The sequence below is a fragment of the Perissodus microlepis genome, chromosome 23 (genome assembly GCF_051167445.1).
Source record: "Perissodus microlepis isolate ML-2025 ecotype Zambia chromosome 23, ASM5116744v1, whole genome shotgun sequence".
NCBI lineage: Eukaryota > Metazoa > Chordata > Actinopteri > Cichliformes > Cichlidae > Perissodus > Perissodus microlepis.
Window position 1 is genome coordinate 34,534,404 of NC_140482.1, and position 26,478 is coordinate 34,560,881.

At 39.2% G+C, this 26,478-nt stretch overlaps 1 protein-coding gene across 9 annotated transcripts in view; it reads right to left on the reverse strand.

The window, feature by feature from the left end:
• Window positions 1-26,478, reverse strand: part of fryl (furry homolog, like) — a 75,936-nt gene that overhangs the window by 43,834 nt on the left and 5,624 nt on the right. For 2 of the 9 annotated variants that reach the window (XM_084922200.1, XM_084922198.1), the window contains exons 1-2: window positions 16,698-17,894; window positions 13,917-13,982 (exon numbers count right to left, since the gene is read on the reverse strand). The exons of 1 other annotated variant lie outside the window; for it this stretch is intronic. In XM_084922200.1, coding sequence (XP_084778326.1) covers window positions 13,917-13,982; window positions 16,698-16,962 — 331 coding nt within the window. In that variant the 5' untranslated portion in view covers window positions 16,963-17,894. Of the gene's footprint in view, window positions 1-9,699; window positions 10,834-13,916; window positions 13,983-16,697; window positions 17,913-22,312; window positions 22,383-26,478 lie in introns of those variants that run through there. 6 more of the 9 variants (XR_014799478.1, XM_084922199.1, XM_084922202.1 and 3 more) reach the window with 6 other exon arrangements.

Sequence of the window (26,478 nt, forward strand, 5' to 3'; positions counted from 1 at the left end):
GGGTACCGGTATCCGGTGCCATGATGGCACCGGTTCTGACATAAACGGTAGTAACCAGACCGAAAAGCAGCGCACATTTCGGTGCTTTTTTTCCCCTGAGATGTGATACACTTTAGATTCTAGCCAATCATTTTACGTTTCCAAGGATAGTAGGCGGGCCCAGGTACGTACGTTCTTTTAGAGCAGAGCTACAGGTTTAAAATGCCCAAGGCGAAGCGTCAAAGTCTGGCTGTACTTCACAGCAAAAGATGCAAACTCAGCAGCCTGCAACAAGTGCTTTAAGCTGATACTGTGATACTGTGCAAAGGAGGTAACACCTCGAATCTGATGAAACGCCTGGTGACGTGTAGCGTTTTTTCCAAAACCGAGAAATGCGCCGTATTTGATAGCTTGCTGCGAGCCCTCACACGGTGCACATCTACTGCGGGTGTAGTGCCTGTTATCGGACCTGGAGTTAGCAACATCCCCCAAAAACCCGAAGAGGAGAGTCCTGGCCCCTAGCCCTGCCAGTGTAGCAGAAATGATGACGGATGATGATGGCAGCAGCAGCAGCCGTTCTTCTCTGCGCGAGTAGCTCAATGTTGTTCGTGTGCAATTTACGTTGAGTACGCTAAACACTTTATTACATTAATGCATGTAAGGTGAACTAGCAAACTAGTTACATGCGGCTGTCTTCTTGTTTAATGGCAGATACTCCCTTCACCCTGGCCAAAAAGGCTAAAATGACCAAAGAAAAAGTGGAAAACAGCTAAACATGAGAGGTTTTTGGACAAAGTTTGTGTTTTTTCCATTGTTTAAGCACTGCTTCCAGCCAAGAGTGATACCATATATGCCCTCTAGCTGCAGAAAAGGCTAACATTGTTATCTTTTTTATAAAAAAAAAAACAGCTAAACATGAGAGGTTTTTGGACCAATTTTGTGTTCTCCATTCTTTAAGCACCGTGTTGAGCACCATTTAAGCACCGGCACCGTTTCAAAAGTACTGGTTTGGTACTGGTATCGGATAAAATCTAAACGATACCCATCCCTAGAAATGACTATACCTTTTTTATACTTTACACATTTATTTATGAATCTACTTCTCTATTGTGATCAAAGGGAGCACACTGGCTACACACGACAACTTTAAGGCATAGTCTGATTGGGAAATACCCTGTGTTGCTTCCTTGCCAAGACATTAGATAAGGCTGTTGATAGCAGGCTCATATTTGTATGATAAACATGAAGCTGTATCAGCAGAAGATTAGCTAATGTTTTTACAAATACTAGAAAAGAGCTAAGTAGCCATCTCTTGCTTTTTTTCCAGAGGTAGCAAAATTCATAAACCACGACAAAAAAAATGCTTTCTAGCTCATTTTATTTATACATGCCGAAATGATAAAAATCATTGTATGGGTAGTTATTTGTCAGACTAGCTCTACCTTGACTTGTTCAACAGAGGGATGCAAGCTACTTTTTTGTGATAGGGTAAACCAAGTGTGTGGTATAAATTCTTCTCTTGTAGCACAACATGTCCATAAGCAAATTCTGCCAAAGTTTCATTAACACTACACCCATCTGCTTTTTAACTTTTATTAGCACACCAAACCTGTTTAAATACAGATTTGTAGCTCTATATTAAAAAAATAAATAAAAAAATCAGTATATTCCAAATATTTGCCACCACTGAGATTAAAATAGTTACAGTTAATACTGAAAATGCAAAGCCAGTAATGGTAAAGTTGAAAAAAAAGACCAACAATGAAGTATCATAGAGGGGTGACTTTGATTTCCTGCCTCTTGCTGTGCAGTAAAATTTATCAGAGTGCTTAGATGATTTCGTAAATTTCATGTTGCAACAGATTTTAAACATACAACAGCAGAATATTTTCAATACATAGATAGAAGATTGATGGCCTGCTATACATTTACCACAATATTGACCTTTAAATGTTTTTTTAAGGCAAAACTAAATAAATTGTAGTGTTATCTGCAGTGGTGTTCTCCACATTTTTACGGGATTCCTTCAGTAGACCATCTTTCCTGAAACATATTTGACTTGGAAAACCCAGGGCACTCTGCAGGTTTGCATGTGGCACAGAACATTTGGTTCTCCTATCCAAATGTTATAAGCAAATCTTTAGAAGAGTCTTAAGCTATGGCTGAAAAGCTAGAGCATGGATACACTTCTATTTTTGTCTGTCTGGCAAAAATAGAAGTGTATCCATGCTTAATGCAAATCCTATATACAATAAGATGAAATAAACACAAATCTCAAACTCAAAAGCAATGAATATCACAGCACAAAGGTTTTTACTCCACTACTCAAGTACAAGGTTCAAATTATGTTCCATCTGACATAAATAAAAAAAAACAAAAAAATCAAATGAACCAAAAGGTCTTAACAATCTCTATAAAAGGAACATAAAGTGGTGTTTAAATTTATGCAACTGCTGGGACACAACTTCCAGTCTAGTCTTCAATGATCTCTGCTAAGTGTATAGTTGACAGTGAATGGCCCCTTAGCCTCTTTCCCTCCCAAGAAAGCCCTTGTTCTTTCTCTTCCTGGTTATGGTTATGGCCACTGATCTTGATGCTAAATCTCTAACAGGCTGATTCACGTCATAGAATAATGACAGCAGTTTTCAAATTACTCTTATACTGCAGCATAGGTAACCAAAATGTTAAATTATGCAGCCACCAAACACTACTACACTCCTGAATAAAACATACTACTTTTAGTCACATTTGCAATCATTGAGAATTTTTTTATTCACCTGCTACCTATTTCTTTTGCAAGAATGCAGTACAATTTTGATGGTGAGAAAAAGCAAAACTTCCAGAGAAAATCTATAAGGAGAACAGGGAGACATCACTGAGCTGTCTCGCCAACGAGTTCCTCATTACTTGTACCGAAACCAACTCCACCACCTTGAAGTGCAAGTAGTGATAGCAGTCCCTGTTCTGCTCTGGGTTTGGTATAAAACCACATGAGCCAAGTTCCCACTGATTGCAGATGTTTGTTAGAGAAGCCATCAAAACAAAATCATCATTGGCTGGTGGGATGTAAATTTTGAGAGAATGTGGCACTATAATCACTTTATCTCACTTATCCTGTCTTAATTATCCGAAAATTAAACTTGATTGACTCTGTAAAGGATTTGAATTATATCAAAAACTCCCACAACAGAGAAAAGGTCTGCACGGAAGTGCTGGAGCTACCTGGTAAATAAGAGGGAGAGGATTCACTGACGGGGAAAAAGTGAAGCGAAAATGCAAAAATATATTATCCACGCCAAGAGAGCCACTGACATTAGATACGATGTAAGTTCAAACAACATCAATGTCAAACCTTCTGTGCCTCTAAGTGACTACTTGTACAAAGTTACACTGTTACATGTATCATTTACTAGATAAAAATATAAGGCAAATGTAGTTCACGTCAGTATGCAGTAGAAGGACCACTCTCCATCACATAGTGCAAAGAGATTTGTTGCAAACCAAAATCTGCAACCACCATTCAATGAACTGAGATTCCCAGTGTTTGTGTGTATGCATGTGTCTGACACACATTCCTTTAAGGTTGATCAAAAGAGGATTAAAAGGTGGGAGTAACTTGAGGTATGGAACAATGTGCAGGCAGGAAAATAGCAGGACACCGACAGTGAGCACTCATGGATGTAAACAAGGCTGGATTTTAAACACTTACTGGATTTGGCATTTCTTAGTCCTCAACTTTTGTTTTCTTACAAAAAAAGGGAGGAAAAAAAAGAACAACAACTCTATAAAACTTAATAACCGTCTTTTTTAAGTGCAAATTAAAGTAGGGAGGTAGAAGAGGCAGCGTAGTAGCATGTATTGTGGTCATGCTGTCCAGCAGCACAGAGAGTCTTTCAAACATTTCCCTCTTTGTTTACTGTGCTCCACCAACACCCCCAGTGATGTAACACAGCTAGCTCCTAATAGCCAATCAGTGTTGCGTCCTTTACACCCTCCATCCTTTTCGCTCCCACCCCAGTCCAACTGGATTGTGTATACTCCAACAGTGTACTTTTCCAGTCAATGAGAAAAACAAAGCAAGGCATCCTTTTTTGGGCCAAGTGTCTGCATTGCTCCTCCCCCCTCTCATTCTTTCTCCCTAGGACATGCCAGTCATTAGTAGGATGCCAGGCTATGACTCTCTGCTAAAACCAACAAACGCACAAATCACAGCAGAGAAATGGAACGAAAAACAAACCAAAAAACCCCCCAAACTATACGGATGTTTACAAACTCCTCCAGAATTTAGGCTAACTGAAAGTTTATTAACAGAGTTTTTGACTAGGGTAAAAGCCAAAGAGTAAGTGCATTGTGATTAATGTACCTATTATTATTCAACTTTGATAGTGAGTAAACTGAATGAACTAATTGTTGATTTGATTACCGCAGCTCTCTGAGCTCCAGCTTTTACCGCCTTTGGCTTTATTGCTCTTCACTGCAAGCTGGCTGATTTCACATTAGCTTACACTGCTTTTACAAGAAGCAATTAAAGTATTTTAACAAAACATGGATATTTAGTGATCACATATTGCAAGAGGAAGCAATACAATAAATTACTTTATTAGTATTTTGTCACACCCTTTGCCCCGAAGTCCTGTTTCACTTCTCATTCAAAGCCAAATTTCACTTCTGGCAAGTCTAACTGTCAAAGCATGTAAATGCTAATCACTGGAGAGAAGGGGGGAAGCAATACAATATTGTAGTATTAGTAGCGTTGAACCACATGTATATTCCATATCTCATCTGAATGCAAATGAGTTATTTTAAATGAATGTTCAACACTTGATGGCTCTGCAATTCCATATTTAATAACTAATGGAGAATCTCACTTTAAGTTTAGTTTACTGCTTTAGTTTACTACCAGAGTTACGTAACTGAACTCTGGTATCTCAGTTTCTAAGAACATCATGATCTCAGGGTTAGACAGTATTGCAGTTACACTTCTAATACGGAGAAATGTTGTGCTTCTGCTAAAACGCTGCATCAGAAAATGCTCAGCGTGTTTTGTTGTGTGAGGCCTATAAAAAGTGCTTAAGAAATTGAGCACCCCGCAGGATTACACAACTATTACAGCAGTGGCTCCACCTTGTCACAGTTAAAATAAAGCCTTCCCAAACGCCTGCTCATGAACACTGGCAACAACAGCACAAACACACACATACGGTTGGAATGCAGAGCTGAGGGTGCGTCCTTTTTTTTTTTCTTTTTTTTTTGAAACAGAGACAAAAGACTTACTGCTAGGGTTTATGTGGTGTGGCAGTGCCAGTTCTGCCATTATGTCTCGACATGCTGAGTTTTTAACAAGTTATTACTGGTGTACTCTTCACCATTATACCTTCCAAATAAAAGGGAATTTGAAAGATACACTGGAAAAATAAATGTATCACCAGAAGCTGAGGACACATCAGTTCAAAAGAGATTAATTGAGAAACCAATAATGACATGTTCCATCATGAATGAGCAATATTCAGCAATTAAAGGCCAAACTTTGATTTCATTGAGTGTTTTAATTAAATTATTACTGGATGTTGTAATGGAGAAAGCATCACACATGCATTTAACTTAGGAGCCCTTTTTGATATATTGAGATATATATATATATATATATATATATATAGTAAAGGTAGAAAGTAGTTAAAAAGGGATAAATGGAACAAAGTTGTTTACTCAACAGGTGGATGTTTTACTGCAGAGCCTTGTATTTCTGTGTGCCCTCACATACTTACAATATCTTGTGTTACTTACTTGTAAATTTCCAAGTAACACAAGATAGACAACTGTGTTTAAGGGTAACAGCCCCAGGTAAATGCATTATAAACTCACATTTTCAAATACAAATTATTTTTGGGGGATACAATCTATAATTCTTCAAGTATTCTTCAAATACTTTTTTTAAAAAACATAAAAGTCTTCAAGTAGGGGTGGGCGATATAAACGATATAAGATAGAAGCGATATAAATTTGGCCAACGATAGAGATTTTGACTATACCGCTCTATCGCGATAGCGCATGTTGATAATGTCATCAAGCTCTCCTGACTGAAGTTTGCCCCGTGTATAGCATCCTGCTATGCGATTACATTTGTCCGTGACCACCAAAATCCCTCACGTTAACTTTTATCGAGTGGGGGAAAAAAAAGTTGGCGTTCATCCTCCAGCTTCACTGTGCTAATGTTACGCCAACATAGCTGTGTCGCTAGCAATCACGTACAACATTATATACCAGGTAGTCCAACTTCAGTAACCCTGCAAACACCACTGCTGTTTAGTTTCCTGTCTTCGTTTATGTCGGAAGTGGTAGCAGAGCTGTACGTTTTAATTAGTTTCAAAAATCTCTCAGTCAGAACATGGTATGTCATGTTTAGGTGGAAACTAGCGAGCTAACTTCCTGTTAACTTCTAACTCCGTTAAATGTAATAAATTCTGTTTTCATGGATGCATGGATGTTAAACTTAATTGTTACACCTGCTAAACCAGCAACGCTGATGATTTTATTAAAGATTTTAGACCGTTTTTAACTCTCAGTGTTTGTTTGACTTTGGGACCTGAAGCCGACGGAGTTTTGGACCCAGATTACTCCGAAGCTCCTCACTACGGCAGCCGTAATGCTCTGACAATCCATCAAAACATTTTTTAACATATTTCTGCTCGCCAAAATCGGTTTGAGGTCAGTAAGCACAACCAGAATTCATACATAAGGCACACTCGATTTTTGAGAAAATTAAAGGATTTTAAGTGTGCCTTATAGTGTGGAAAATACGTTATACAGAACAAAAGAATATATCGCGATGTATATATCGTTACCGCACATGCTTCAAATTATATCGCGATATGGATTTTAGGCCATATCGCCCAGCCCTATCTTCAAGTATTTGCTACCTTCAGGGAGAGGATTGAGACTTCCTGCAAATGTGTCTGGCTGGATGTTTACCATTCTTACATATTTCAAGGGGGGAAAACAGTTACCAAGGTCAAACAATAACTGCAACGTGTTTCATGAAAAATTTGTCTTGTGATCACTGCAACCATACTCTCCTCGATTTTATAACTCACATATCCGTTTCAGGGTTAGGGGGTTCACGCCTCTCCCATCACATACTGGGTGAGGAACAGGGTAAACACTGAGCCGGTCACCAGTATAAAGACATTCAGGTCCATGGAACATTTATTTGGTTAACCTGCAAATCTTCAGACTGTCTGACAGAATAAGAGCACCTGTAGCACTTCTGATGCAGACTCAGAGAAAACATGCAAGGTTGACAAAAGAAAGGCTCTTGAAATAACACTCTGCTATGTGAAAGGGGGACATGTTTCTTTTCAAAGCCAATGAAAACAGTTAGACTTTGTGCATTCTACTTTTTACAGATGTAATGCTTTTTCCCCCTCAGGCAACAAAACCCCTTAACTCTGCAGTGCATTTGTGACAATTTCCAAAGATAGAAGTTCAACAAGCACTCATCCGCCTAAAAAGCTAGAAATAACTTTATACATAATTTTAAAGGGAGTTAATTTCAACACATTTTGGATGTTGCTGATACAAGTTTGCATTCTAGAAATTTAAATAGCAAACTTTTACCTAGTAGACTAAAATGACTGTGGTTATTAAACACCTAGAAACTTGTGTTGTGGTTATCGCAAACAGAAATGAAGTGTAGGTCCAACCTCGACATTCACTTAGCTAGCTCAAATTGTGCAAAATAAAACACATCAATTATGTTAAAAGCACTAGATTGTATATCTTCTGGCACATAGTGATCTAAATGTCTGGCTAAATCCTTAAATATACAGTCATTGAAGTGGGGTGTAGCACATCTGTTCATGTTCACTGAAGCTTAATACACAAATTTCTCTTTGTTGGCACTCTTTGTTTTTTGGCCAGCATGCCTTTGCCATAATACACGGAATCCTGACTTGCAGAAATGGCTCCCAATAACAAGAAAACAATTAAAAAAAAATAAATCAAAAACTGATATTCTAATGCATCGAAAATTGTTAGAACTAATTAAAATGAATTTAGCTGGCATGCTGATCAAAATACATAATTAATAAGTCAGTATTTTGTAACCACATTGCACGTATCTAGAAACAATATCAAAATACACGGCATACACGGCATGAAAATTGACAAATGTTATAGCCATTAAAACTGACAAATTCCACTATGGGTGTGAGTGGCAGAGAGAAACGGGTAATATATTAGCATATACAATAAAAAAATAAAAAAAGTGTACGGCCCTATAATTAGTCTCAGTCTTTTCCTCATTTGATAATATAAACAGAGGCAATGCCATTTAGCATCTGTTACTGAAAAATTGATAAATAATGTGCAAATCAATCATTTAAGTCCAAACCTGAATGATACAAATCTAAATTTAAATTTTAACCAAAACAGAATAAGTCAGGTGATTAGAGCCCAGCAGATAAGCCTTTAAAGAGGGTCTAACTATTCCTCTTTCAGACAAAAGGAACAGTGGCTCAGAGGTTGTATCGCTGAGCTAAAGCAGTCTCAGCAAACACTTTTGCGTTGACGAATAATTCTATTGCAGCCTATGTGTTGTCTTTTGTGCATTCAAGGTGAACTGTCAAACTGCATAAACACAATTAAACTACACAACAGTTATACGTGTTACTAATGTAACTAAAAGAGGTTCGTGAAGAGTGCAGTTTACTACTTGACTTCTTTGTCTATCCCTACCATTTCAATGAGACTGGAGAGACAATATCTTTTTGATTCCTGATTTATTATGGGCTGCAAGGGAAGCTAATAATAGGAGGCAACCAGAAGACAGATCAATAGTAGAGAAACATTAGCTGGCCCAGAGGAAAGGAAGAAGAGGATAGCGAAACTAGGAGGACGGGGAACAGAGTAGATAGGGGAGCACTCCTAAGGAAGTGCTTAACATAGTAATTTGGATATTAAAATCAGGGGTGCGTCAGCCGCATTTTAGTATTGGCGAATTTGCTTTGATGACTCCGGTGGCATGCACTGATGTCAGCTGCTGATAATTCGCTGTTGTGTCTCAGAAATTTAGAAGTCCTTGAATCCTTGTGTTTTGAGTTCAATTTCATAAACTTGCAAAACAAGGTTTCTTTGTTCCCTTCGCACAGACGTGGGGAAAAATGAAAAAACATGTATATCTATATTGACTGTTACGCAAACTGTTAACAACAGCCAGCCGAAATAACAATATTAACATTGATAATATATCTGTCCAAAATGTATAATCAGTAAATGCAGATAGCAAGTTGATAAATACAGAAAAAGTAAAAGAAAGTTAGACAAAATCTTCAAAAGAACAGAGGGAATACTTCATGTCCATCTGTGTTATGTATCAGTAGATGCTCATCAATAGAAACATTATCTTTGGGACATCCAGGAGCCAGCAGAATGATGATGAGTGCAGGAAGAAGGGCACTCTGCTGAATGAAGACTTTAATTGCACCCACTTGCATACACATCAAACAAGGCCGACTAAACCTGCACTAAACATAATCTGTCATCTTGACAACTCCACTAATGGCCACTTTTCTTATACGGGAAGGAGATATAAGAAATCCACACATGGAACGCACAAAGACATGTACAATGCTGCACAGGCTCTGCTGGCTGCGTGTGGCAGATAAGTCTGGTGGCAGTAAGTGCGGTATGTAAACATTTGTGCAAGCTTGGAAAGATACTCACAGCTGCTACTCCAAGACTTGAGGAGAGATTTGATGCTGATCTCAAAGAAGACAGAATCCTGCAGGCTCAGCATGGTAGCTCCCAAAAGTTAAGCTTCCCCAGAAGGCACAAATTTTACAGGTTTCCTTTCACCTTTATTTCCCAAAAGCCAAACATTCCACTCTTCTCAAAAGTAAACACCTTGCACTTATCAAACTTGCAGACTCCACCAGTAGGAGCTGAGTACTAGCCTCCACAGGTGCTAGTTAAAGGCAGCATCCTGAAGAACAGTGCGAGCAGATGCTGACGGAAAACCCAAGAAGCCCTACCACTTTTTCGCTTTTGCCACCCAGTTAGCTGAAGAGTAAAAGTGATCAGAAAGAAGAGGAGAGAGAGCGCACAGCCTGGCTAGTTAGAGAAGTATTCCACCCCAGAGCCTGCTGCCCACTTGCCAGTCCAGAGTCCCTCATCCCCATTTCAGCAGAGAAAAATCCAGAAAACCGAAGGACAAAACTGCATGAGAACTTTTGTTCCTGAAATGAGGGAAAACAGCAGCAGAACAGTACGCGATAGAAGTCTTAACAATGTGCGGTAATATTCCTTCTCCCCTTCTCTTCCTGTGTGTATGTGTGTGTGTGCGTGCATGTGTGTGTGCCAGTCCTAGCCCGCTAGCACCGTCAGCCACCCTCCTCCTCCTGCCCCAAAAGCTCTCTCCCTCCCTGTTCGCTCATGGCCAGCCCCTCCTCTTCTGAGTGAGCTCTTGTTCTTTTACCGATGCCTGCTCTTTTCTCTCAGAGTGAGAGAGATGGAGAGAGCTTGTTTCAACAGCAAACAGGGAGGGAGGGAGCAGTGCATGGGGGTGGGTGATGTCATCAAAATGCTGCGAGTGTTCCCTGGCCGTGGTTCAGTAATGCATACGCATGTCAGAGCTGCTACTGTGCTGCCTCTCCGCTAGCCTATCAAAGCAATACTTCCTGAAAGCTCCGCAGCAATACTGATGCGTCATTCCAAACTGCAGTAGGAGGGAAAGGAAAGAATGGGAGGTGGATGAGGGAAAGGAAAGAGGAAGGATAGATTGAACACACCTTAACTAGTCAACCAAAATAATAAAAATATGTTCCTAAATTAAATGTATTAAATGTACATTTCACTTTTTAAAACAGGAATATATATGACGTAATAGGAATATGTTAATGCAACTCACTACAGTCAAGTGACATGGATAGATGACTTGCTACCTGTTTTCTTTGGCATTATAGTGATCGAAACTAATCTTCTTGCTAAGCTAACTGCTCACACCCACAGGAATCATGGGCATTACATCACTGCCCTGTCTGAAAGCTACCAGGCATAGTAACACACAGAATGATACACAAACACACAACACACCCCATTAGTAAGAAAACAGCCCATTGTTTTTGTGTGAATGTGAAAGACACACGCACACGATTCAGCTGATATTTTAATCTTGCACAGACGCTAGTTATTCCTGCCCTGGCAGAGACTTTAACGCTGATCCACATGACATCAAGCAATTTGTAGTCAAGCACAGGATTAAGTTTGTTACCAAAATATTCTGAAGGGAAAAGCAGTGGGAAAGCTGCAAAAGACAAATGTTCTTTGTCTTCTTTTAGTTTAGTCTTCATTTCTCGCTCGCCCTCAGTCTCTCCCTCCGTCACATGTCCTCCACTACACAAGTTATGCAAAGTGAGGCAGAGCTCATTGCAAACAAACAACACAAGCAGATGCTTTGTCAAGCCCTGGCTGGTGCTACCCCGACGCAGGCTTCCACTGTGAAACTCTGCCTTGTAATACACAAACAGATTGTTTACAGTACCACTGCAAATTTGCAGCAATCACACTGTTTTATTTTAAGCCTTAAATCTGAACTTCTATGAGTCATGTTTAATCTTTCCTAGAGCTACATTAAAAGCAAGATACTGCCCGTCTGTCTGTTCAAATCTGACCAACTGCATTTCCCCAAATGTCAAAGTATTACGTATGTGTCTAATTTACTAACCTAAAAATCCCCAGGAATATACTCATGCAGCAGCTTTACTGTGACTAATGGCCACAACTGGAGATGTAAAGCCATATATAGAAGTCTGTGAAGCAGAGTCTGATCCTGAATGAGAAGGGGAACAGCTTGCTGTTGCACAATTCAAAGATAATTTAGGAACATAGAAACTGTCTGATATTTTGAAACATCCTGCTAAGTAATGAAGTAAAAGTTGTTTTGGGGTTATTTTGTTAAGATGTCACTAGATTAACTAATTTAAGGCTACAAGTAATTTAATAAGGAAATGAAACTCTTGCGATTAAGAATTTCTTTTGTGAGAGTTCTGGGTCATGTCAGGAAACATGAGCCGACCACATTTTTCAATGGGAAAAAAACAAAACAAAAAAACCCCCAAACTCAAGCATGCACAGGGGCACCATGCAACACAGAAGGACTCCACCTGTGGGGGTTTTTTTTGTTTTTGTTTTTTAATCTTTGGTCCACCCTTTTTCTACCTGACACAAATGCAGTAAGTAACAGCACAGAGGGTGGATAGCTGAATAGTTTTAGGGATCAGTCAAGTTTGACTGTTTTCAAATATAACTTACTAAATGTGCTCCCTTTACATGCCTTGGCTCTAAGTTCATGTAGTGGGAGGACGACAGAAGAACTCATGGTCAAATCCTGTTTAAAAACAACGTCTGGGTTAATATTATTGTAATCGACAAACGAGTCAACATAAAACAATCAGAGCTCTTTGCAAACATTGTTTTCTGTAAACCAGCTTTATTGTTTAAGGAATACAGGACTGACCACACCGTCTCTCTGGGAACACTAGAGCTAAAAGCTACTGTCCGATGGAGCTGACGTAAGCCGAGAACTTCAAATAAACACCATTATAACTCACTTCCTGGAATAAAGACCTCACTGATCAAATAATCTCAACTAAATGCACAATCAAGGCAGGTTACTTAAGCTTCATTCACAAAGTAGGAGCAGTGACTGACAGCTAGCCATCCTGGCTGCAGACAGTATAGAGCAGCTGCTCCTCCCAGGAGCCCATGGGGTGGAGGATGCATTTCCTGTGCTGGCCTCTCTGAAGGGCAGTGGTGGGAACAATAATCGATAGGAGCTGTAATTCAATCCCTGACCTCCCCAGCGATGCCTGGGCTGCAGAGGACACATCATTTAGATCCATCACAGCATTCTGAGTATGCAGCACAATTCTGCAACCTGCACATCTACTTACTTCCGCATGCTCCGTTGACTCAGACCCAGCTATTTCATTGCACTTCTGTATTAAACACCACACATTTAGACAAAGGTTTTACACAAAACTAAATAGGCTGGATTTTTTTCCCTTTAGTAGTATATTGCAGTTTAGCTGATGACAGTGGATCTAACCTTCATATATAATGTGTTGCATAAACCATAAACGGTCAAATTCTATGAGACAATCTATTGATTCTGCTCGAGCTGAAAATGAGCAAACTCATTCTTTTGATTCGCCTAGCAAATTAAGACAGTCTAATTGGAAAAAAAGAGTATTTCTTAGGTCAGAAGCAAAAGCCCCCGTGGAATGATGAGCAGAACATGAGGAAAATCTGAATAAAAACACCTCTTAACTCAGGTTTTAAAAGGTCAGTTTATTACTCATAGAACCAAATGTCTTCAAGTTTATTCACTACGGAACAGCTGGCTGGAGAATGAGTATGAACAATGATTCACAGCATTCGTCGATATGACACCATATTCCCACTACATGCAGGCTGCACTGCGCACCATTATGGAGTTTGTTTCACTATAGTTGGCTAACGACTACTTAAGAAATTCCATGAATAAGTTCATCCATCCTGTCTGGATACACACCCTGTGGAGTGTTTGGACAGAAATTTCACAAGGATCTTTTATTACAGAAGCACAACCCATCACTGCACCATTTTGTCACATGCTCCAAACACTCCCTAATCACAAACCCGCTGCACCCATTAACCAAATACAGTCCTAATCAAACGTATCCTGAAAACTGAACTGTGCATCAAGCAGTTGAATATTGTCTAAGCCTGCAAAAGATGACAAACGACAAAATGAAAAGAACAGCACCGCCTTAAAAGCCACAGACTATGCAGGTTCTTCAACAAGGGAAGTGTCACTCCACACGGAGTTAAAACTCAATTAAAGCTCCTCTGACCTCATCTTAATGTAGCAATCACGCTACGTCTTGTAATGCATAACTCACCATTGTGACCCCTGCCATCACCAGCATGGTTCAAAAAGGAGACTTTTTTAATATGATGGATCTTTCCTAATAGGGAAGAAAGAAGGAAATGTTTGAAAACAATTTGCCCAGTCAACAGAAACTGTCTTTCAAAATGAACATCAGCCTATAGCCTGCAGTCTGAGCCAAGCACATGCACACAGACGCAACAAGAGTTTCATAAGCCAAGCTAGCAAAACTTTAGATTATCTTCACACTTCACCAAACCAAAATGAAGAATATCACTTTGTTATTGTGGGTTAGTTTAACCGGTTGAATAATGCTATTCATAAAGACTAAGAGGCCAAGTGAGTGCAGCAGAAGGGAAGGCTGAGTCATATTTTAGCCATGAGCAAATAGGGAGCAAGCATGCTCTGACAGGTAGCAGTGGAGGGGAAAAAAGAAAATACCCTGAGAAGTTTACCAGTGTAAACTGGCTGACCTACATGAAAAATTATATGTACGTAAACCTTTAACTACTGTCACAGGCACAATATATGACCTACTACAGAGGCATGACACTGGCTTTGGATGTGTCCAGGCGGTGAACAATTATTGAGTTGATGTGGCAAAAGATTTGTATTTGCTTCAGAGCAGGCATGATAGCAGCTAGTATACACCACCTTTTGTATCCTTTGAACTTAATGCTCCATAGAGCTCCACGCTGTCTCACGCTGTCTGGAATGACTTCAAGGTGCACAATGCGATGGATGTTTTACAATGTCAAACTTCCTGACTGGACGCAACTGGAGATTTTGACCTTGAATAAGAGCTGGCCAAAAATTTAATCAAAGACCTTTGACTTTTATGGATCTGTCCTCAGAGATTTTTGATCACACCTTGCCTACAGCTTACCTGCCAAGTAAAAGAACTCAGCACTGTTAAACAGACATAACCTGCATCGCAGCTTTCCTTTTATGTTGTCTGAAAATGCTTAAGATCACAAAAGCCCCAGCCAGAAACAACAAGTATGCTTTTTATCATCCAGTAAGATGTCAGATTGCTAGATCAAATGGTGACAAGACACCCAGAAAAGTCATGATAGTGGGCTTTCTATGGAAAGGCATGTTCACAGATAAAAGAGACTAAATAAATAAAACACTCTTTTTCAACAATCCACCATTGTGTATATAAGTAGCAGTATCTTAAAAAAGGAAAGAAAAATCAAAGAAGAAAGTAAAAAGTATTTGACACATATTTCGTGATGCTGAACTAAACCACCTGGGTAGGACAGAAATCCACAATCCACTAATCCACAAACACAAAAAGGGGTTACAAAAAAATGTTCTATTGACACTAAACACATCAAGCGGACAGAGTAACCTTTAACACTTTTCTTTGCAAACGCTGTTATCATTTTGACTGGCTCGGTCACAAAAGACAAATAATTTTGTTGCTGTGTTTTAAACTTTTGACAACTAGGTTAATGGCAGCAGTGAATGTGAATAATGCATTAAGAATGCCGACCATGAAAACATGAAAACCAAAATAATGTTTTAAATTGGGCTTGGAAATTTACACTGTATGCAGTTCTTAAATATAGTCTGTGTGGGCACATCACAGCAAGCATTGCCTTTGTAAGCTAAAAGTGGTTTGGTAATATTCGTGAATTGTTTAAATAGCAGTCTGACAGACTACAGTCCAGCCTAAACTTGGCTTTCTTATGCTACTGCTATGTGCTGTCACATTACACAGTTAAGAGGGCTCCACCTACACTACCTCAGTTCTGTGTAGCTGCTTCTGTTTAATACTGATGTGAGATCACATTTTGACAATGGATTTGGCCAACTAGGCAAAAAACCCATAATACACACAATGACATCACTGCACCAATTCCAAATTCAGTATGAATTTTCTGACTTCACTTTCAGTGGTTTTCTGGCTCACAGTGAGTGGGTAACTAGCCATCAGGAAGACAGTCTTGCACATAGTAAATTAAAACTACTACTACTAATACTTTACTGGTATTCCAAACAAATTTTAAAGAAAAATAATTTTATGAAAATGATTTTCCTTTGACTAAAAGATTGGATGGGTGCCAAAAATTCCTCTATGCAAAAATCTTCCACTCTGTTAACAGTAAGTGAACTGACTGCTACGAATCATAAAATATTAGAAATCCTGTGTAGATAAACTTACTCAATATATACTATACGGTATAACACATCCAGGACAGGCATCTAAAGCAATTAAATCTCTGTTTTCCACACAATTAATTGGATTTGGATTTATTTATTTATTTATTGCACAATTTGAGAAAAATGTATCTTACCACTGTTTGCACTTTAAACATTTAATAGCCTATGCCCAATAAACAAAGAAGAATGTGAATAAGGAATAAAGCTTTTATCGCAATGTCAAATTTTTGCATACCTACAGTGGTATTTTGTGTATTGTATATGTTCAGATTGAAATCACAATGGAAATACAATTCATTTGTCAGCACACATGCCCCTATGCCACACTCTCAATTGAGCATGGATTGAGAGTGGTGACCACAGCATTTTACTGCCCTCCACAGTGAACAGAAAACACAGATAACCCAGTCGTATTTTTTCATACATGGTGTATGTAAGCATGTGTGCATAAAGCAGGAGGGTATTAAGCCAGTTTTTGGAAATATGTTAACAGAGATTAACCAAAATTGTAATCTATAGGAAGCACATAAAAAAAAGCTATATATATATATATATATATATATATATATATATATATATATATATATATATATATATATGAATTGTGTATTTGGGACATTTGTACCTTTAAGGCGGGTATGGTTACTGCGAGCATGTCTGGAGGAGCCTATCCCAGCATCTTGCTTTGTAACCGGATCTACCAGATCTTCTTCAATGGTCTGTCCCATGGTTAGCAGGCCCAGTCTTTTCACCCGGAGAAGCCGTGGGCCTGGCTCCCTGGGTTCAGTTCCCCCATGTTCAGCAGATCCCTCACCTGAGATCACAGCTGGAACCAGGCTCTTTAGAAAATCCATGGTCGATGAGACTTTAGGTCTTTTACTCTGGTGCATAGTCCAGTAGCCTGTGCCACGCCATTCTGACACAAATTACCTGCCTGTTTCACGTGCCCCATTTACAGAGGAGTAGGTAGTCTTTATAGCGAGCTGCAACCTACATGTAGCCGTCAGACGTGCACACACTGTCAAGTTCTTAAGCTGTGGGCCCTTACAGAGCAACACAGAAACTCTCTGTCAGGCTCTCTAAAGCTATATAGAGAGCTCCAACTGTAGCTAGTTAACCTGACAGAGTGAGAAACTTTCTACACTGCACATTACCTGTCTGTTGACAGTGTAAAGAGAAAGCAAAAAGACATGGATCTTTTCATAGGCTGTGATGTAATTGCAAGTAGGCAGGGCTATATTTGAGTGCCAGGCACTATCTGGGGTGGGACTAGAACATGTTCCACAGGAGATAACACAAGCTTGGGCCTCTAGCCAATCACAACAGCGACGACACCAGCCACACCCTGCTGGCCTGTGTTACTCACAGGAGAAACACCACAAGAGAAGGAAGAAGATTGACAGGGACTAAAACAAGTAAGGAAGCGCCACAGAGCAGGCTTCACTCGCCCGCCTGCATTTACTGATAGCGCTTATCGAAGTCGAAATAGTGTCACTTTTTAGTATTCATGCACAAGCACAAATGCTCATTTGCTTTCTTGCTAACTTGCTTAAACAACAAGAGCACCCCTCCCCTTGCTTTCACTTCTGTTCAACTGTGCTGGTGTCTGTGAAACAGGGTGATGACAGACTGCTGTGCTCTGCTTGGCTGCACAGTTTGTACCTGCAGTGAACTCAAACTCTTCCAAATATCCCTTGCTGCAGAGTAAGGCTGTCTTATGCTGTGCTGACTCTCAAAAGCTCACTGCCTAAAGAAATCATCAATTTACAAATGCAGTGAGTGCTCTACAGCAACAGAGAGCTGGAAGCATTCACAAATTCCAGTGATGGCCACAGCACTAATGTGCAAAAAAATATTAAAACACTTAAGATGAACATTATATGCTGTTTCATCAATCAGTAAGCAGCATGATAAAGGGACTGTTCTAATGAAGACTCCAATAAGCACTTTAATATTAATAATGAATTAAGCAACTCTAATATAAAGAGGTTTATGGCACTAAAGTACTCAACAGGATTTAAAACCTTGCTTTACATCTTTAAAAGCTTATTCATCCATCTTCCTAACAACTTATCCAATTCAGGGTCGTTGGGGGCTGGAGCCTATCAACTGCTGTCAGGACGAGAAGCAGGGTACACCTGCAGCATTGCTGGTGCATCACAGGGTTAACACAGAGAGACAGACAACCATCCACACTCACTTTCACACCTAACATACAGGTAGGCACAGGGAGAACATGCAAAGTCTCCCCGTTTTATGGGCCTGACACTCACACTTGGATGAGTTTCGGGTGATGTAAAACTTAAGTCCATTATTTTCCAGCGAGTCAAACGAGGTTTGCTAGAACCCTGTACAATACAGAAGAGGGAGCTACTCCAAGCTGACATCAAAACCAAGTTTTTGCTATATTAGCCCACATTGATAGCATTATGCTGTTACGAAACACGAATGGCGAACCTACTCAAAAATTAACTGTGGCCTTTAAAGATTTTTTCTTTGTTCGACTAATGATTAGAAGGAAACATGCACTCTGTAAGACCAGTAAGTGTGGTTAGGGAGTGTTTACACCCTCTACTGCAGTGTGCGAAACCGTCAACAGCAAGATGATGTAATTGTTGTAGTGTATAAACTATGTCAAAAGGCAGAGATAGGAAGTAAAAGTAAAAGACATCATCCTCTTCCTGTTTCTCTCCTCTGTGCTTTCTGTAAATATAACTGAAAAAGCAATGCATGTAGGTATGCATGTACGTAAATATGCTTGAATGTGTTCTTGCATTGGCTGCATATGGTATAAAAAAAAACCTGATATACAAATAAGGTAGCTGGCTCTATATAGTAGGAATGTAAATATTGTAGTGGCAGGAAACGCCAGACACACTAAAGGGTCTAAGACGGCCCATCAATATGGCCCTATGTATTTATATTAAATAAAAGGGGAATTTTTACATCTTATTATGCAACAGTTTCTCTGGTTTGGCCAACTTGTGATCACACTCTGCTGTTTTTAGCACTTGATCTAAAATTAGTAGATACCCCAAGCTTTAGAAGTTTACAATATGACTACTTGACAAGCAAGCAGAACACTTGTTAAAGTGGGACTGTAGCTAATTAACACTTATGCCCAAAACTACACTACCAAAACATCAATTAATTTTTTTTTTTTTTTTTAAAAATCACTCAATTTTTCCACTGGCATCAACATTTTCATATATAAAAAGTCATAAAATTGAATTAATTTACTGTTAAATCTATCAAAGTGTAAACCTTCACAATCCAGAAAAAGCAACTGACACAAAAATGTTTTGTCCTCACTTAAAAGAACACCAGGAATTGAAATGTTAGTTCAGAAACTTCAAACCATTTTGTTTCCATTGCATATAAAGTGCAGCAGGGCTTTTAAGTTGCCATTTCCACTAGAGACCACAGATGTCTGCTAAGGCACAGGAACTAATTTGTAGTTCTAGTGTACATAGTCCTTTGAGTCTTTAAGAAATTATATAAGAGTGAGGTAGCTAAATATGTCAAAGTGTGCCCATCTGACCTCTCATCTTACTTGCCAAACTGATTGCCTTAGTTATGGCATGCTGCAATTCATTAGGCTGGTAAAAATTTCCAAAAGGAATAATTTAAAATCTAGATACAAAACTTGACAAATTATTAAAAAATATAATCCCAAATGTAAGCACAAGAGAAAAAGACTGTTTTAAGTTGCAAAGATGGATGTTGTTTCAGGACTATTGCCAGGCAAAGATGCAGAGAGGAGTTAGTCAGAGAAAGGGAGAAATGGATATGGCAAAGATAGCCATCATTAGGCCAGGGCACCACAATGGTCAGTGGAGGCAGCTGTGGTTAGCTGGGGCCAGGTCTGTGGTGCTGGTGAGTTAGAACAATACCCCTGCACAGGAGGCCCAGATCCCAATCAGCCCAGGAATGTGGAAGAGGAAACTCCGAGAACAATGTACAGCGTTCCTAGGCCATTCTGGGTCCCACCCATTTGTGCCTTGTTCTGCTTTCAAGCAGAAGAAAACAGGAAAACTACTGGGCCAGGGACCAGAAACCAGGGTCTGTTCTGCAGTCAGCTGAGGGGGCTGTCAGCATTAAACCTACTAGAGTCACTGTGATTGCTTTGTGCATGCATGAGTCTACTGCCCCACCTCTGGATGTGAGTAAACAGCTAGCATTCCATGTCAAGTAAGGTGAACATGAAAACAATGTTACACTGCCCCCTAATGGTACAAACAGCCACCACATCATCAAGCTATAACTCTGCCTTCTTATGCAAGGCTCTCAAGTGTAACCTGAAATGATTCAGCCATAAAAATAGTGTTTTTGGACAAGTGTCTAAAATATTGCTTGGGTGCAACTTCATCTTAATTTTTGCTTACTAACGGCTTGCTCTCCCAAGTTAGTCCCTATAAACTCTGGCTATTCAGATGATAACTCTAAATCTCTCAATTAGGAAACCAATACAGTTAATACGTTTGAAAATAAATATCAGTATTTCTTTTTGTATGCAATTTCTTATGGCCCTATTTGTTTTTATATTTACATAACTGAATCAAATTTAATGTATGCCATGGATCTATTTTTAATTTCCTGTTATGGGTGTACACAAGTTAAATTTTAAGACTGTGTTTTTCATTGGTAAACACAAACGAAGTGCTGAACATTCGAACATTCGTACAGCGAGAGATCAAGCTGGCTGGTGCTGAATGGCTGTTGAAAGGCAACCCACAGAGAGCCTGGTTGTCACTGCTGAAGAATGTGAGAATGTGACCTAACCAGACCCAGTGTCAAAATTAACCTCCTTTCTTTCTTTTTTTGTGTCCAGACCAAGTGTGAGATGACACATATCTCCCGGAGACCAAAACAATATGCACAACCACATATTTAAGCAGTCATGGCGGCATAACCCAACTTCACGACATTTACAGCTCACTGCTGAAAGAATAATTTCAACACTTGATTAAAACTTTTTTCGCCCCTTAAATATTAACACCATAGCTGCTACTGAGAGTCATTTTGAGACCTAAGTGGCAGAATTTGCCAACACTGCCTCACACATACTGTGGAACAGTGTTACGGAATCAGCCGTAACACTGACACTCAACATATTTTGAACCATTCAAACAAAAAACAGAACAGTAGGTGGGCTTCGGTGTAACTGGAAATTTTTTTAAGCCTATTTTAGTTGAATCCATTTTTTATTATGTTTGGCACTGTCAAACAAAGTATTTGATAAAGTAATTGTTATCAATTACTGTCTTATGACGTTTGCTTTCTAAACATGCACTTCACATTTAGGCTTGATACACAACAGCTATGTCTGATTTAAAAATGCCCTGAAAAATACCTGATACAGCTTCCACTAGAATAAAATCAACTTTAGACAGCTAAGGGGGTCATTGATTCGATGTTAATACTCAGTTGTGACATGCAAGCGTGTGAACTCAAAGTTACATTCTGTGGGTCAGCTCATTTTTGATTTTCGCAGTAGTGTTTCTAGTTTGGTGTCATTTATTTCTTCATTTTTTCTTTAAAGGTTAAAAGAGGAAACTCTTGCAGCGCTGTGATGGTAATATGAGTCAAAGCAGTCTTACACCTTTGCAATTGTAAAATGACACATCTATATGACACAATTACTTGAAACTGTTAGTCTAACTGTAAAGCCTGTGTGAGAGCAGATAAGAATAAAGTTTCACCTTAGGACAGAGGTTCCCAAAGTGTGGGGCCCACCCCCTGGGGGGGGGGGGGGGGGGTATGGGGAGAAAAAATAAAAAATAAAAGAATGCTTGGACACTGGGGCTTCCACACAAACGCAAAGCAGGAGATGAAGCATCGCCAAGTATGTTTTCAAACCAACTTCATTCTAAGCCAATGACTAGAAAATATGGTGAAGCATATCTTCCCTTTGGCTTCACCTGCACAGGAGCCAAGGTAGGAGATTACAAGATCTTTGTTGTAAAACAAAGAGGGGCCTAGCAAAAAAAGTTTGGGAAACACTGCCTTAGGACTACAGTACAGACAAACACAGATGAAGTTAACCAAGTCAAACAAGAAAAGAAAATGCCAGCCAGAAAATACTAAATACTCTATTGTACTACTTTTAGAACTTTGCAAAACAAACACAGCAATTAATCCAACACCCTCCTCATTCCCACAGTATTTAGCTTGCATTTGCTCTAAAACCTAAACCACAGTACACAGTGGAACACAACCCCCTTAACCCATGCATACTACCTTAAGGCCATAGAGCAGGGGCTGGAACAGGAAAGTGACAGGAGGGCCCACAAATTTGCTGCACAGGAATCTGAAATGGAGTGCACAGAAATCATCCCTTTAACAACTACAAAGTAGAAAATTGATATGAAAACAGCATAAACAACCAGAGGAATAGAGAAAATACACTCTTTAATCTTAAAGTGAATCTACTGTGCTCATTTCATGCGTCATATTTTAATTCCTAGCCTAATCACTTTGGATGATTCCCAGTTACAAATAGTCCTTATTTATGTCATGCTGGGGCTTTGTACAGTCCCATATCTAAAAAAAAAAAAAAAAAAAAAGTAATTTCAGCTCCTCCCGCTTCAAGCCCCTCTTCCTTTAAGTAAGCTTTCTTCTGGTTGGCTGCCCCTCACAAACCAAAGGTTTGAACAACAGATGATTGAGCTACTTTGTCTGGGATGACAGTATTAGACATGTTAGCTCATAAGGGTATTAGAATGCCAAGAATAAAAGGTTATAGGTCTGTGTTACCTTGCTTGACAGAAATCATTGTAAACTCTTGGCATTTCTGATCATCTACTGAAAAGACGACTACCACAACTGAGTAAGTGAAACCTTTGTCAACAAAACTGTCTAATTTTTTTTTACAGTGCTGCTGATTTTTCTTTAGCTGCAGCTAAAAACCTCTTCAGACAGATTCCAAAGATTCCTCAATGCAGGAAAAAGCCTGGCTGCTAGCTCGCAGAAAAACCTTGTGCACATGCTGACCTCCCTGTTTAAAACTCTAGCCATGTTTAATATGAGCACTAACATATCAACAGTATATTAAGGAAAGAACATTCATTATGGGTTTACATTAACATTGGTATAGATGCGCTTACTTTTGAGAGTTGGGAAAACATTCACACATGTGTAACTTCACTAGTACAATCTTAAAGCTTTCAATAATAGTGTCAGTATTTTTAAAGATATGGTATAAAAATGTCTAAAACAGGCATTTTCTCACACCCCTCCACCCCCGATTCTGAGGCGCCAATCAGCAGGAAGGATATGAGCCATAATCATATTGTTGGGGTGATGCACAGAAGAGCTTCATGGCCATTTCAGATATGTGCTGACAGACATCTACTCATTTTAGGCCATGAAAATAGGTAGGTACGTTTTGTTTTGTTTTTTTAAAATGGTACATCTCTATACACTGAAATTAAAATTATGAATCTCTTCACATTCACTCAGAGAAAAGCCTTAGAATATCCATCCAGGATCATTCAAGGTAGTCTACCGAGTCGTGAGATTTACTTCTAGCAGGACTTTGGCTGCACATCTCCATCAATTCAGAAAATTCTCTCCACTCCACATGAAGCGAGTCCCTGGATACTTGGATAATGATATGTTTTGCTTTTTCTTGAGAACATCAAGATTATGCCTCCAAATTCTTTTTACTTCAATTTGATATGCACTTGTGAAGTGATGACATGAAATATTCAGTTTGGCCAAATTCTGAAACGTAAATAATCCTTCCAAAAATTCCTGGCCCCAGTTAATCCCTTTCAAACTTGGCCAGACCTCACTTCTCACTAAACGTTCACGTAAGTGACAAACCAAATCAATCACACAGAAGTAATTACATGTCTGAAATTCGATTATACAATTTTTTAAATCACTTTCTCCAACACATCCTGTATAATCATAATGCGTTAAAGACAGAGTGCTGCTGAACTGTCCAGTCACAGTTTCAAAGTGATGGGTCAGCCTACTGTTGGCTTCAGCCTGATTTGCTCTGTGTTGGGACAGGATTAAAACCTCCTCCTGAGCAGAGAAATAATCTGAAGATTACCCACTACATCCAAGAGGCAGTTACATAAGCATTCAAAGCCTCCAAAACTGTACTTTCCTTCTATCACTGTAGCAGCTGAAAGGGGCTCCTTTTATAGTCAAGTAATCTCATATCCAGTCACACATTCATTGTTACTGTCTGGCTCAGAGGAGACAGCAGCAGTCATTTTAAAGTAAAATTAAAACGAAGGCTTGGTAAATATAATCCAATCTAATAGAAACGAATACTGAAAGTAAGTACTGAGACTAAGAACTTCAAACTATTATCAAACCGTAGTTCAACAAAGGAAGGAAGAACAAACCACTTAGTCACACAGCAGCCAGACAGAGAAGCCGAGTTGTGAGAACTTCCACTCTTAACATTGCGGACGAATGGTGAGAACAAGTCAGCGGACATAGCAAGTCAAAGCAAAACAAAACCAATGACAGCCATAAAGTCACATCACGGCGACATACCATTACCAACCTTTTCCCACCCACCACAAACACAGCTTGAAAATTTCAAAAAAAAAAAAAAAGAAGAAAAAAAAAGTCAGGCAACATCACTCACTTCTCACACTGAAAGACCTGTGAATAATATATCTGACTTCCTGTTCCATCTCAGCGACTCCAAAACACACAAAAAAAACGTGACCGCAGAAGTAGAGTAAGCCAAACGCAGAGCACCTCAAAAACGCTGCAGCAGAAATCAACCCAAGTAACAAAATCTCCTGCTCTGTGTTTAAGCACTTGAATCTAAGTATTTTCTCTGGCCGTGCTTAAACATATCTCATGAATTCTTCTAACAAGCAGGTGCTTTACCAAGTCTGAGTATATTTAAGCGTTTAAACATTGCACGTTTTGACGTTGCTGCAACTTGTGCAAAGAGCTAAAGGTCAGCAGTAGCCAACTGATCCGATCAATGGTTAACCTGGCTTCATATATTAAAATCATCCTGCTCTTTCTGGTATGGGAAGGATGCTGCAAATGGGAGGCTGATACAGGAAATAGGAGATAACCCTGACAAAGACAAGACTGTCCTGTCACATGTCCTCTACCCACAGGCTGCAAAACTAAAGCAGAGTTTTCTTACACAATCAGCATTATAATTTAGAAAACAAACTAAGAAAGTGTAATTCAATGCTTCTTTTTTAAGATAAGTATTAAAAAGGTTTGTAGTTTAAAACTGTTTACAGTCAGAAAGAGGCAGTGTCTACAGCAAAACAGACAAAAGAGGAAAGCCTATATCAAGCCCTGTCCAACAGTAAATGACAGGCCTGGCCTGTTGTAATCACTACCTCTTAAACAAAAATTTACTGGTTTCTTCCAAATGGAGAGAGAAGTGTGCAAACACACACCTTTTTTGAAAGATTCAGCAGATATTCCTCTTATCTTAATCTCGCTCTGGATTACATTCATAGGCAGACAATATGAGGCATTAAAGTAGAGTCAACTGATCTAAACACAGAGGAAATGCTAGGAACTTAGCTGAGGCCGACTTAAGGGCAAAGACAGGGTGGTTTCTTTGGCGAAGGCAGACCCAAACATCAATTATGCTCCAAACCCTCTTTCCCAAAGCCAAGGATAATCTTGCTCAGCAGGGCTCAATTATAGGTTATTTCTAGCTAGACTCAGTCCACATTGTGCACTACATTATGCCAAGTCTTCCAACACAATCAATAAAATGTATCCCTAACTCAGAGTATGTAATACTATGCATTTATCATAAAGCACAATGAAAAAGAAGAGGCTTTTGGAAGTTAACTTTACAGGGAGTGCAGAATTATTAGGCAAGTTGTATTTTTGAGGAATAATTTTATTATTGAACAACAACCATGTTCTCAATGAACCCACAAAACTCATTAATATCAAAGCTGAATGTTTTTGGAAGTAGTTTGTAGTTTTAGCTATTTTAGGGGGATATCTGTGTGTGCAGGTGACTATTACTGTGCATAATTATTAGGCAACTTAACAAAAAACAAATATATACCCATTTCAATGATTTATTTTTACCTATGAAACAAATATAACATCTCCACATTCACAAATATACATTTCTGACATTCAAAAACAAAACAAAAACAAATCAGCGACCAATATAGCCACCTTTCTTTGCAAGGACACTCAAAAGCCTGCCATCCATGGATTCTGTCAGTGTTTTGATCTGTTCACCATCAACATTGCGTGCAGCAGTAACCACATCCTCCCAGACACTGTTCAGAGAGGTGTACTGTTTTCCCTCCTTGTAAATCTCACATTTGATGATGGACCACAGGTTCTCAATGGGGTCCAGATCAGGTGAACAAGGAGGCCATGTCATTAGTTTTTCTTCTTTTATACCCTTTCTTGCCAGCCACGCTGTGGAG